This window comes from Molossus molossus, unplaced genomic scaffold, assembly GCF_014108415.1.
Source record: "Molossus molossus isolate mMolMol1 unplaced genomic scaffold, mMolMol1.p scaffold_m16_p_22, whole genome shotgun sequence".
In the NCBI taxonomy this organism is placed as follows: domain Eukaryota; kingdom Metazoa; phylum Chordata; class Mammalia; order Chiroptera; family Molossidae; genus Molossus; species Molossus molossus.
The window spans coordinates 35211480-35225786 of NW_023425358.1; the positions used below are offsets into that span (position 1 = coordinate 35211480).

Consider the following 14307-nt stretch of genomic DNA (forward strand, 5'->3'; position numbering starts at 1 on the left):
TTTCCAGGATGCACCCCAGACTGCGGGGCGAAGCTCCCTGGCTGCTTCACAGGGAGGCACTGCGGGTTTCCACGGACATTTCCGCGTTTCCAACCAGCCTCCCCTCGCGCGCTCCAGCCACGCGACCTCTTCTCCGGGCGATGAGCACCGCCTGCTGGTTAGGCGACTCTCGGCGGCCTGGCCCCGCCCCCGGACGGAGCGCGCATGCTCCCCAGGTCCTCTCCGCCTTTCTGGCTTCTCGCGACAGCCACCCAGCGGCCGCCTGAATCTCGCGATAAAGGCTCATTGTCTCGCGGGACCTCGCCGGCAGACGGGCTCTCGGGTGGCCCTGGCCAGACACGAAGAGTTGCATGTGTCGCTTCAGCCGGCGGTAGTGGCGGGAGTGGAGGCGTCGGCGGCTGTGCGACCGCCTGGGTAAACGACCCCTCGGGATTTTCCCACTTCGGAGAAACTCGTGTAGACAGCGTGGGGGAAGCGGAGGTGCTGCCCGGCGGAAGGGGGCCGGGCCGGGCGTCTCCACATCCCCGCCCACATGGGCCCCCCAGGTGTCCCCGGGATTGCCCCTCCGCTTCACGTCTCCCCGCTCACACGTGGGCCGCCCTTGTCACCGCGGAGCCCGTACTTTCTGCCCCTTTCCGGCTCTCCCGCCGTATTCCCTCCCGAGACACGGGTCTCGCCGCCCTCTCCCACTCCATCCCCTTTCCTGGCTCCCGGGGCTTTGAGCTGCCCCCACACCTGCCCTCTGGGCACCTCTGCGTGACCCACCCCGTCTTCGCAGGTTCTTTCCTTCCACCGGCTTCCTGGCCTTTAATTGCGGCAGTTTGCATCCTTCCTATCCATGTCACCCCAGACCTTTTGCCCTGTCCCTGCCGAAGTTACCCTCCCCACCCGGTCCCCCATTATTTCCTCTTTTCCTCGTGCCCTCCGCCCCCACCCCGTTCACTTGCTGCCCCGTAGACCTGATCGACGGTGTGTGCCCGGGATTGCTCATTGAGTTGGTGAACCCCCCATGGCAGCGTGTCTCCTTCGCCTGACCACGGAGAGATGAAACCGGTTTGGGGTGGGAGGGCGACTGCTGGTGGGGAAGGAGGCGAGACGGCACCCCAACACTGCTGCTCTGGAGTCTTGGTCCAGAATGGTGAACAGGCGTTTGTTTCATTTGCTTGTAGGTTTGTGAGATGGCTGCTGACATTTCTGAATCCGGGGGGCATGATTGCAGAGGAGACCCCAGAAGCAATACCAAGCTAGATGCAGATTACCCACTCCGAGTCCTTTACTGTGGAGGCAAGCGGGGCAGGGCAGAAAGGGGTTTTTTGTTTTTGTTTGTTTTAACTTACCGCGTGTGTATGCTTTGTGGTGCTCACCTCACCTTTGGTCCTCGTCATCCTTTTTCATCTGTCTTTGTCACTGGGTGAATCCTTAATTGGGGAAGGGAGGTGGGGGAAGAGGAGGCACGGGTGAACACGGTTTCCTGACTTGTGTCTTGCTCCCTGGCCGGAGAAGTTCACTTTCCACCTGTAATAGACATGTGAATAGATGATTTCAGCCCAAGGGAACTGTCTAGCTTGGCGATAAAGGGGGGCTCCCTGGGAGATGCTGGGTGTTGAGGAGTGACAAGGGAGCAGGGAAGAAAAAGCCTGATGCCCGTGGGGAGGCAGGAGCAGCTTTGTGTTACTGGAGAGCCCAGTACTGGGCAGGCGTCAGGAGCGGAAGATGATGAGGTTTCAGTGACCTGTGTAGTAGAACAGGCTTGGGAAAGTGGTCTCGGCTTGATTAAAAATATATGTATTAGCTTGGGTCCGGACCCCCCCCCTTTGAATATTTTTCCTCATTTTCAATACAGAAATATTTGTGTATTGGAAATGCTCCAATTTTATTAGCATCTTGGAAAGTTCCGGAAAACTTTGAAGACACAAAACAGTAAAAGGGCGAGTATATATAATTTTTTTTAAGTATGTGTTTTTGACCAGTTATTCTGTGCCTAGCAATGTTTGAGGTCCTGGGGTGTCTGTAGGGAGTAAGTCAGAAAAGATCCTTGTTCTTGTGGACCTTATGTTCTGTGAGTGCAATAGAGACTCACCTGGCGTTCAGGTACTGTAGGAGAAGTCGAAGTCACTGAGCTAAGAAATTGCATCAACTCATCTTTTATTGAATGTGTTTGATAGTAAATTAAAATCAGTATAAAACATCTCAGTAAGAGAGTAGGCAGGGGATCTTTTTGTAGGGTTGATTGAGTTTTGTTATGATAGTGGTTTTATTTGGTTATAGTGTTTGCCTTTGGAGTCACAGCCCAGGGTTTGCATCCTGACTCCGGCATTACCAGCTACATGACTTCGGGCAATTTACCTAACTTTACTAAGGGCTAGAGGTTTATTTCTTAAGGTCTGTAAAATGAAGGTGATGGTTGCTTCTTAAGTCAGATGGTTCGTATAAAGTTCCTGGGACAGCAACTAACACAAGAACGTAATACAATAAGTGCTATTATTATTACTATTACTAGAAAACTACGCTAGTGTAGTTAAGAGCTGTTCTTTGTATCCTGTTTCATCAAATCTGAGACTCCATATTTTGTAAGATGTACCATTATTTTAGGTGAAAAATGGTCAGGTTGATGTAGCATAATTATAAGATCATCCCTATATAACGTCAGGTTGTTTCACTTGGTGGTGTGAAGTTTGAAGGTGACTGCGAGATCCTTGCTTTGAAAAGCTAGTTTACAAATAGTAAGTGGTCTGTGGAGGGAAATTGATTTTAAAAGCAAATAACGGTGAACTCAGAAGAATTGTGTAAATTTCTTCATTGTATTGGAATTTTGCTGAACCAGATGTTAGTTGAAATGGCATACTAAGTTTTATGGCATTAGTATTTGCTGTAATGGTATTTAACCTGGAGTTATATACTGAAAGTGTGGCTGAATATCTGTACCTACTAGTATTTGAATTTGAACTGTGAGGGTTATAGAGCTTTGGTTAACCAGGGAGAGCGTTAGTAAACTTGAAATAAAGAGATGCTAGATTCCAGTTTTCTGCCACATACCACCGTTGTCATTGTATGAACTATTTAACTTTTTTTATTGGAGCTTCATCTATAAAATGGTGATGATGGGGTGAGAAGGCGGATCATGGTCATCTGGCTGGCATGCAGCTGCTGCCTGTGTACATAGTATAATCTAAAATTTAGTGGTCGAGGGCATGAGTGTCAGAAACAGACCAGGGTTCAAATCTCGTCCTACTAACCAGAGGCAAGTGGGTTTCTTATTCTGTCTTATTTTCTTCATCTGTATCTGACAGATATGGTAATTCCTAGCTTGTAGGCTTGTGACAACTAAACATAACCATGGATAAAAAGCACAGCAAAGTGCCCTGGCCGGATTGGCTGAGCAGTTAGAGCGTAGGCCCGCAGTTCAGAGAGACCCAGGTTGTGTTCCCACTAAGAGCACGTACCTCGGTTGCAGTTTGTCCCCGGCTCTGGTTGGTGCTGTGTGGGTGGTGGCCAGTTGATGTGTCTCTCTCACTTTCTCGCTCTCTCTCTCTCCCTTCCCTCCTGCTCTATCTAAAGATAAATGAAAAAAAAATGTATTTGGGTGAGGATAAAAAAAAAAGCACAGCACAGTGCCTGATGCATAATAAGCGCGATTGCCCTTGTCAGTAAGGGTGTACCACTCCTCGCCCTCCCAAACCTCAAGATGTTGGGCACCTTGAACTACTCCATCTTCACTTTAAAAATAAAAACAAAATAAGCAATTGACCCCGTAATAGAATTAAAGTTAAAATTGGGAAACTTTCCCAATTGCATTCTCTAGTCCCTTAGCCCGTGCAGGCTATACCATGACAAGACTGAACCAGTATTCCTTCTAGCTTTACAGGCTCTTGATCTTATGTTACAATAGGAAAAGGAAAAGGAAAAGTATGTTGCAAAGAAATGGGAGCAAAGTGCTACTGAAGTTTATAAATGTGTTAGTGTGAATAAAAAGTCGTGGCTGTTGTGATAAAGCTATCAAAAGAAATAACCAGCCCCATCCCAGTGTTGTATGGGGAACTGTTCCTATCTTCGCTCACTTTCAGACCCACCGAAGTGGTTATGGTAACACTTTAAGATAAGCAAGGTAGTATAGTTGGGTATTCCATCAAGGAGACAGTCTTCTTTAGATCAAAAAGCTCAGGATAATATTTCTATTAACCATGTGCCTTTTGCCTCAAAAAAAAAAACAAAAAAAACATGATGGGTAGCATTTGAAAAGCAGTTCAGAAAAAATATAGGAAAAAGAAATGAGACAGTTTGTCAGATTTAAAATAAAAGTTGTGATGAGTGCTGTGTGTGTGTGTATTTATATTTTTAAATCTCTTTTTTTCTCTCCATCTCCCCAGTCTGTTCATTACCAACAGAGGTAAGTTCTTTTAAAATTCTTTAAATTCTGAATTTGAGGTCATTGATTTTACAGCTGTCTTGAGAACTTATTTTTTTATTTTTCATTTTCTGTCATTTAATGGGTTTTCACCCTTTTTGTAGAGAAATTTGGTTTAGAATAATTTTATGATATTACAAATTGTCTTTAGATTTTGAGCCATGTGTGTATATTTGCACTTGGCTATGTAGTTTGGATTTTTGCATGGAACACATGAGTGGTCAGTTAGCTAATAAGACAAGAGTAGCCTTAGAGCCAAAATTTAACATCCAAGCAGAGGAAAGCATGCATTATGTGTAAGACTTCTGTTAATAAGCTTCTAAGTCAGGCTTTGTGGGCAGGCCATGAAAATAATGAGACACCCTTGTGCCCAGAGCAAGAAGTAAACATGCTTGCTTTTGTCTGTTTGTTCCTTTTCTAATGGCCCTTCTGTTTGATGGAGAAGAAGAAATAAATTACTACAGTGAGGAAGTGCCTAATTTCTTTTAATTTTTAATTTCTAATTTCTTATGGGGCGTTTCCTGGTTGAATACAGATTTCCTGTGGAGAAGATGGCAGGTGGGAGTAGTTAGTTTTATCATTCTCTATGTAGCAAGAACAGGGGATGATTTTGAATTAAAATGTACTGGTTGATTGAAAATGTTTTGTTGTAACTCAGTTTGTTCTTTTTCCCTCCAGTACTGTGAATATATGCCTGATGTTGCTAAATGTAGACAGTGGTTAGAGAAGAATTTTCCAAATGAGTTTGCAAAACTTACAGTAGGTATGAACTTTTTTTTCTTTCATCAAAGCTTTTATACCCCAAACAAATGCACATAAGGCATTATTTTAAAGATACAGAAGTCTTCCTTTAGTAGGATAATTACAGATTTATAATCTATATCTATGAACTTAGAAACTATTTTAAGTTCTTGGGTTAAAATTCCTTATGTAAAATTACACACTGCTTTGTGTATCTTCTCTCTCTGAGACGAGGTATGTCAAAGTACCACCTCTTTTAATATAAAGAAGAATAAACGATTTAGGGGCAAATATATTTTCACTCAGTCATTTAACAGATTATTTCTTGTGAGCTTGTACTGTATGCTATACCCTGTTTCAGATGCTGAGGATAAAGCAGTAAACAAAAGATGTGTTTGGCCCTGGCTGGTTGGCTCATTGGTTACAGCATCAGGCCGTAGACAGAAGGGTTGACAGTTTGATTCCTGGTCAAGGGCATATGCCTAGGTTGCAGGTTTGATTCCCCCGCCTTGGTTGGGGTCATGCGGGAGGCAACCAATTGATGTGTCTCTCTTCACGTTGATGTCTCTCTCTCTCTTTCTCTCTCTCTTGCCCTCTCCTTTCCTCCCTCACCCTTTTTCTTTCTCCCTTTCTCCCTTCCATTCTATCTAAAAATCAATGGAAAAAATACCCTCGGGTAAGGATTAAACAAAAAAAGATGTGTTTGGAAATTATATTCTAGAAGGGAAGACAAACAAAATAAGTAAAATAAGACAAACAGCATAATTACGTTAAATAGTGATAAGCAGGGAATGGAGAGATAAGAATGGGGAGGGAATTTGAAATATTAAGTAGTGGCTGGAAAGATTTTACTGAAAATATGGCATATGGCATTTGAACATAGATCTGAAGGAAAGTGAGGAAGGGAGTCTTCGACACCTGGGAGAAGAGCACCCCAGGCAGCTGATGCAGCCAGTGCAAAGACCCTGAGGCAAGAGTTTACCAGCATATTCAGGAAACAGCAAGGAGGCCTTTGTGTCTTGAGCTTATTGGAGGAGGGGGAGAAGAGTAAGGGATGGAGTCCGAGAAATAATGGAGGACCACATCTTAAAGACCAAGTCTTGGCTTTTACTGTGAGTGAGACAAGGAACTTACTGGAGGGGTTGAGTGGAGGAGAGAAAAGGTGTGACTTTGTTTCAGCATCTCTTTGGCTGCTGTTTATAGACTGAAGAGGGGCAGAGGCAGCAAAACAGGGAGACCAGAGAGGAGGCTCCTATAGTAATCCGTTCAGGATTTGATGACGATCTGGACCTGGAATGGTAGCCAGGGTGGGGGTGGGGGCGGTGGGGGGGCGGCGGTGAAGAGTGGTCAGATTCTGGATATATTTTGAAAGTAGAGCTGACAAGGTTTTCTGATGCATTGCATGTGGGGTGTGAGAAAAAGGGCCACGTAGGGTTTTGGCCCAAGCAACTAGAATGGAGTTGCTCTGGTAAGGAAGGGTGTGGAGAGCAGGTTTCCTCCACTGAGACGGTAAAAATGAAGGCAGTAGCAGGAAGAAGGGCAAGCCTGGGCTGGGACCAGGCCTATCCGGTACCTACCCAGTGTTATCCCACTATTTGCTGCTTTGGTTTTCAGATGGTTTCCATGAGGCACAGCCCTAGAAACTTGATGAGGCCTTGTTGGGTAGCAGCTGCACAGTCACTGTCAGTGGTTGGATGAGAACCCTCGAGTCTGGTGTTGCAGTCAGTCTGCCTGGTTGGCCCTGAGCATGACCTGCCTGGGACATGATGTGACTTGGGGAGGGGGCAGGGAAGGTCTTCTTATTTGGGACCAGACTTCCTGTTAACAGATTAGTATGTTTAGATGCTGTGCACTCCTGTAGTCTTGAGTGTTTTATGCTCCTTCCATGAGGCTAAAAAATTATAATCACCTTTCAAAGCCTTTGTTTTGTCTTCTGTTACCATAAGGATTTCAGAATTAGATTTGATAGCAATCTAGCGATATAATCATTGGTTTTGTAAATGTCACACTCAATTGTTGGTAAAATTACTTACTCATGTATGGGGTTGCTCAAAGGTGATTTTTTTTTAATCATCGCCCAAGGATATTTTTCTATTTATCTTCAGATAGAGTGGGGGAGAGAGAGAAACACTGATGTGAGAGAGACCCACCAAGTGGTTGCCTCCTGCACAACCCTGACCAGGGCTGGGGACGAACTGCAACCAAGGTACATGCCCTTGACCGGAATTGGACCTGAGACTCATTGGTCCTCGGGCTGACGCTCTAACCTCTGAGCTAAACTGGCCAGGAAAAGGGGGATTTTTTTTTTTTTTAATTTTTTTTCTTATCCTTACCCGAGGATTTATCTTCAGATAGAGCGAGAGGGAGAGAGGAAGAGAGAGAAACATCGATGTGTCTGAGACACATCGAGTGGTTGCCACCCACACAACCCCAACAGGGGCCGGGGACAAACTGCAACCGATGTATATGCCCTTAGTGGGAACCGAACCCAGGCCTCTCTGGTCCGTGGGCCAACACTCTAACCGCTGAGCCAAACCGGCCAGGGCCAAAGATGATTAAAAAAAATTTTTTTTCTTTATTGATTTTAGAGAGACTGGGAGAGAGAAATAGAAACATCAGTGAGAGAAAACATCTATTAGTCACCTCCTTCATGCCCCTCATTGGGGATCTGGCCCACAACCTGGGCATGTGCCCTGACCAGGAATCAAACTGGCAACTTCTTGGTGCATGGGTTGACACTCAGCCACTGAGCCACACCAGCTGGGCTGTTGTTGTTTTTTTTTGTTAATCCTCACCTAAGGATATTTTTTTCCCATTGATCTTATATAGATTAGGAGGGAGGGAGAAAGACACACACATTGATTGGTTGCTTCCCTCCCACATGACCTCGACCAGGCCAAGGATTATTGGATCTGCAACCCAGGTACATGTGTCCTTGACCAGGAATTGAACCGAAGACCCATTATTCCACAGGTCGATGCTCTAACCACTGAGAAAACCAGTCGGGGCAAAGGTAGTTTATTTCACGTTAGTAGAAAGTGATGTTAATGCTTTTGAATTTTGTTTTTATATCTAGAAAATTCACCCAAACAAGAATCTGGGATTAGTGAGGGTCAAGGAACAGCAGGGGAAGAAGAAGAGAAGAAAAAACAAAAGAGAGGTGAGATCTAACTCTATGATTTAGTGGACACAAACCTACCTTCCCTCTGCCAGAAGAAATCAGTAATGGAGAGCATTTCCAACATGAATAGCACCTGTCTGTTACTGTAATTCATGAATATCACTCAGAGGAATACAGAATCATGTTTTAAGGGGGGTTGGATATGGTATGATTAGAACTAAGAAAACATGCTTCATTTGCTGTATATATACATAAAAGCAACTAGCCAACTTGATTTGAAAACTTTGTTGTCTTATTAAAATACCTGTGTGTTGTATTTAATTAAAGTGAGGACACTTAAATAAAATTTTTCTTGTTACTTTGACAGCTCAGTTGAATTTTTATTTTTTAAATGTTTTTATTGATTTTTTTAAGAGAGAGATGAAGAAAGAGGTAGAAACATTGATGGGAGAAACATTGATTGGCTGCCTCCTGCACTCCCCCTACTGGGGATCCAGCCCAAAACCTGGGGCATGTGCCTTGACTGGGAATCGAACCAGAACCTCTCAGTCCATGTGACCACACTCAATCCACTGAGCCACACTGGCAGAATTTTTATTTTTAATGATGTTACATTTACCTGTCTCTCCTCCTAAGATTAATTCCTTATGCTTTGGATCCTGTCGCCACCTTTTTCTTCTTCCTTAATTATTCCCCCCATGACTAAAATTAACCTATAAATAGTTTCAAGACTTTGCATTATTTTTTTTTAATCCTCACCTGAGGACATTTTTGTGTTTATCTTCAGATAGAGTGGGAGGGAGGAAGGGAGAGAGAGGGGAAAGGAGAGAGACATCGATGTGACAGACACATAGACTGGTTGCCACCCACACAACCCCCAACGGGCTGGGGATGAACTGCAGCCGAGGCATGGAAGTAGACAAAGCCATTCCTCTCCAGGGCTTGGTGGTGCCGTGTCCAGGGGTCCAATTACAGTATCTGGCAGGTGGCTGTGACCATTTTAACTTTTTTTTGTCTCACTTCACTAGACTAGAATCCTTGGAGGGGCAGGGACTATGCTCTGTTTGTTTTGTGTCCTTAGTCCAGTGCTTGGCACATGTTGCTTAAATATTGATTGAATGATACTCATGCATGTGTTCATTAATTTTGTATTAGAAAAGAAACTTCAGAAATAAAATTTGGTATCTTTTGAAAATTAACAAATGTAAGACCGTAGTCTCTAATTAAGTTAACAGTGAAACAATTAATGCTGAGCTCTTTCTTAATAAATAAAGGTGGAAGGGGTCAAATAAAACAAAAAAAGAAGACTGTACCACAAAAGGTTACGATAGCCAAAATTCCCAGAGCAAAGAAGAAATATGTGACAAGAGTGTGTGGCCTTGCAACTTTCGGTGAGTTTAATCTTAAGTATATTTAAAATGTGTGTGTGTGCGCGCGCGCGCGTGTGTGCACGCGGCGTGTATGGTATATAGATACCCCCCCTTTTAAAAATCTGGAATCAAAGAAATTCCATGGGTCTATTTTTGCTAAGAAGATACAGAATAAGATTCTGCATTTCTTACTGTAGCTTCAAAATCAGATTTTGAAGAAATTTTAATGTTTTCCGCAGAGGGAACTGGTTTAACTTTTCCTTTCCAGAATTCCTGCTTGGGCACATTTTATTTTAGGAGGACAAAATAGGGTTCCCTGTGAAGCCCACCAGTGCTGCTCCTCTGGCCCTGCAGGCTTGGTGGCAGAGGGTTGCAGGTGGCTTGTCCCCTGGGGAGTGGCAGTCAGAGGGTGGGGGAAGTGGTGGTGGCGGGAGGTCCTGCTTGAAGGCGTTGAACAAAGTGTGAAATGGAGGTGAAATTGCAAACTAAGGTTCCTTCACATGACAACACAGATTGAAAAACAATCACTGGACCACATTATAAATACTAGGTTTGTTTCTCTGCTGTAAATTATCTTTTTGTGAAAAGAGATACAAAGGAAAAGAAAAGGGATAAGCAAAAGAACTTCGTTGTATTCAGAAGTGTATATGGAATGGAATGAATGCGTTCCTGGATTTATTTTGGTCTTACTGTGCGAGTTACGACTATTATGGGTGATGGGATTTTTATGTACTGAGGCTTTATTCTACCTTGATTTTTGAATTATTAAGACCACTGCCTGTGATAGTAATTACTGCTCTGACAGGAATGTGAACCTCATTAACACTATCTGTTTTATGAATTTAAAAATCAAATTAAATTTCAAAATGGAAAAATATCTTCGACATACAATTCTAATTACACTCTTGCTGTTACTTTTTTTTAACATAACAGAAATTGATCTTAAAGAAGCACAAAGATTTTTTGCTCAAAAATTCTCCTGTGGTGCCTCAGTGACAGGGGAGGATGAGATCATCATTCAGGGAGACTTTACAGACGACATCATTGATGTCATTCAGGAAAAATGGCCAGAGGTGAGTATGTGGACCATACACATCTGTAGAAATACATTTTTAAAGCAAGTTGCTCCCATGTTATTTGATACCACAACTCATGAAATGTAATTTGTGTTTTATAGGTAGATGATGATAGCATCGAAGATCTTGGAGAAGTGAAGAAGTGATTTTAAAAGTTTGTCTGTATTTAATGGTCTGAACTGAGAGTTGATACGGCCAAAGGGAGAGAGGCCTTTTGAAAAAATACATATTTATCCTACAGTAAAACTGTAGACTACCCTCGCCCTCGGCATTTTCACTGTTCTGTACAAGGCTGCTTGTTTGTTTTTTTTTTATTGCCAAAGTCTAATAAACAGGGGAGACTGTCATGCTTATGCATGAAATAGAATTTAGTCAAATAAAAATTTTTGGTCACTTGGTACTGACTTTTCTCTTTCTCTCTTTTAAACATCTTATTTTTGGAAAAACACTGTAGACTTTTTGTGGAAAGTTTGTTGATTATTTTTCAAATGGTCGTGATTTAATCAAATCATGATTTTTAAAGCTGAGTCATGTTTTAAAGAATTTTAATTTGGCTTCATCCCCAGTCATAACTCTCTCCTTGCTTCTTTGGTGTGATAGTTTTGAGATGCTTGAGCACCTAATAGATTTGTGATTGAATTGGCTTCATTGTTACCAACCAAGTCTGCTTTGTGGGGCCATTAACATATTGTTGGTAGGAGTTGTTCAGGCTATTCTGGATATTATTTGGTAAAGTATATTAAAAGCCTTAAAACCATCTGCACTGTTTGACCCAGTAAGCCACTTCTTTGACATTATCCTAAAGATACAAGTCTTGTGTTCATCACGATGTTACTCATAATATCAAAAAATCGCAAGTAATATAAATGAACAATTGAGAGATGATTAAAGAAATGATGGTGCATCATATGGTAGAATATTACACATATATTTTAAAATATTTTCCAAGAATGCTTGGAAACGTTTAATAATGTTAAGTAGGGGGCAGACCCCAAATCTGTTTTATACATTATCATCGTTTTGAGTGGAAGGCCCTTCACAGAGGCTGAGAGTTCTTGTTCTGGCTATATGAGTGTACAATTCAGTTGCAGATATTATAAACCCATGTTCAATATATTGTCTGGGAAATAGCAATTGAAATATGTTTTTCTCACAAGAGAAACACAATTTTAATGAATGCACTAAATGAATTTAAACTTTGTTTTTATAAAGGTCTTAAGTCAGGTGCTACAAATTGAAAAGAAGACTCATGGTATTTTAATTGCTATAGACACCTTTAAGAAATTTAGAACCTATTGTTTATTGCCATGCAAATTACAATCTTGAATGAATGTTTTTTAAAATAATTAAAATCTTAGAATGTGTAGTAAAGATGTAAATTAAAAAGAAATTCTGCATTAACTGTGAATTTTACTAAATATGATGATTATCTGGTGAAGCAAATTTATCCATCAAGACCAGTTGGTATGTGTTATATATGCTGTTGGTGCTGGAAGATGTCTCTGTGTCTGTATCAACACATGTGACTTCATGTAAAGATTCTTAATGTTCACAGTTCTTGGCAAATGCAGTTTCAATCCATATATAGCCAGCAGTGGATGTTACTGCAGGAAAATGCAGGATTAAAATTGTCCTTGTGTATAACATGTGTGAATCTTTTTCTTTGACCTGAATTTAAAATGCAACATAGTTTAATCTCTGATTAAAATGTATTAATAGCTCTGGCTGCTGTGGTTTAGTTGGTTGGGTATCATCCCATGTACTAGGAGGTTGCCAGTTCGAATCCCCGTCTCGATACCCAGTAGGGGGTGTGTAGTCTTAGTAAATCAGCTGTTGCTTATGCTGTAATCCATGGTAACTTTCTCACTCGTAGTTAAAAATTACTATTTTAAAATTCTACCTTTTATTATTTTAATCCTCACCAGAGGACATTTTTCCATTGCTTTCTAGACAGAGTGGAAGGGAGAGGGAGAGACAGAGAGAAATATTGATGTGAGAGAAACACACTGATTAATTGCTTCCCACACGACCCCCCACCTGAGTCAGGGATCAAAGCTGCAAGCCAGGTATGTCCCCTTGACCAGTAATCGAACCTGCAACCCCTCGGTCCACTGTCTGAAGCTCCAGCTACTGAGCCAAACTGGCCAGGGCTATTTTTTATTATTTTTTTAGAGAGAGAAGGAAGGGGTGGGGCAGTAAAGAGAAACATTGATCAGTTGCCTCTTAACCAGGGATCAAAACCTAGGTATGTGCCCTGATGGGGAACTTGAAATCTTTTGGTGTATGGGATGCTCTATCTGACTGAACCACCCAGCCAATGAAGATGAATTGTACCTTTTAGATCCTGTCTTTGTTATTTACTAAATTAATTAGGAAATAAGGTAGGGAGACTGGAATGAGTCCATTTAGCTCATCAGTTTGAATTAGACTGTAAACTCAGATGCAGTATAATTCTTACAGCTTTCAGAAAACATCATTTTATGTCGTTTTAAAGTTATATGAAGATTTTTTGTTTTAAAGGAAACCTGTGGGAGTAAACTCAAAATACTGAGTTTTTTTTTTTTTATTTACAACTACTCACAATAATACTCGCCATATTCAGTTAATACTTAGAACCTTAATGTCATAAGATGAATCTCATTTTATCTGTACTCGTATTTTTTACAGTGAGTGGCATGTGGTTGCCTGGTGAACAATGGCATTTTTGGGCTTCCTAAAATTAAAAAAAAAAAAGTGAACTTTGAAAAGCATTTGAATGAAAATGTTCCTCAACTGGAAAACTGACGTTCAACCACATTCCTTTTTACATCCCATTCCACCACCAAGACTTACTGCATAGTCATCTACAGTCTGTTTTTTTAACAACTTGTCAGAATTTTCTCTCTTGATTTTAAGTTCTAAAACTTGGGCTTGTTGGTTCTCCTAAACATAAGCCTATCCTAAGGAGGCAAGTGTCACCCAAGTCTGTGAAGCTTGAAAGCAAGAAATTCTAATTTTCCATGTTCAGACGTGATAAACACAATGGCATGTTTTGCTAATTCATAGTCAATCAAAAAGTAAAGTTGAAATACTATAAGACTGTATTTGGTAACTTGCCTTGCAGGTAATGCCATCTTATGGGTTCAGCAGTAGGGGGTGAATGACCAGGGGTTAAATGTGAATATTTTTTTCCTAGTTCAGTTCCTATATAATGTTAAGAGTAAAGGGGGGAAGAAAGGATGACTATGAAACACCACGTTAAAAAGCTTAGGTTTAGCCCTGGCCGGTTTGGCTCAGCGGTTGGAGCTTTGGCTTGCGGTCTGGAGAGACCCGGGTTCGGTTCCCGCTAGGGGCGCGTACCTCGGTTGCAGTTTGTCCCCGGCCCTGGTTGGGTCGTGCGGGTGGCAACCACTCGATGTGTCCCTTTCACATTGGTGTTTTTCTCTCTCTTTCTCTCCCTCCTACTCTATCTGAACAAAATGTCAAAAAATGTCCTCAGGTGAGGATAAAAAAAAATTAAAAAAAGTTTAGTTTTAGCGTGGCCAGTTTGGTTCAGCGGTTAGAGCACTGGCCTGCAGACCAGAGAGTCCTGGGTTCCGTTCCAGCTATGCTAAG

At 42.0% G+C, this 14307-nt stretch overlaps 1 protein-coding gene across 1 annotated transcript; it reads left to right on the plus strand.

Annotated features, from left to right (window-relative positions):
* Positions 1-293: 293 nt before the first annotated feature.
* Positions 294-12354, plus strand: DENR (density regulated re-initiation and release factor). Its single transcript, XM_036277316.1, has 8 exons — positions 294-414; positions 1170-1284; positions 4368-4387; positions 5084-5168; positions 8223-8306; positions 9542-9658; positions 10571-10710; positions 10815-12354. Exons 2-8 carry the CDS (start codon positions 1179-1181, stop codon positions 10857-10859), a joined length of 597 nt encoding a protein of 198 aa, XP_036133209.1. The 5' UTR covers positions 294-414; positions 1170-1178; the 3' UTR covers positions 10860-12354.
* The last annotated feature ends 1953 nt before the right edge of the window (positions 12355-14307 follow it).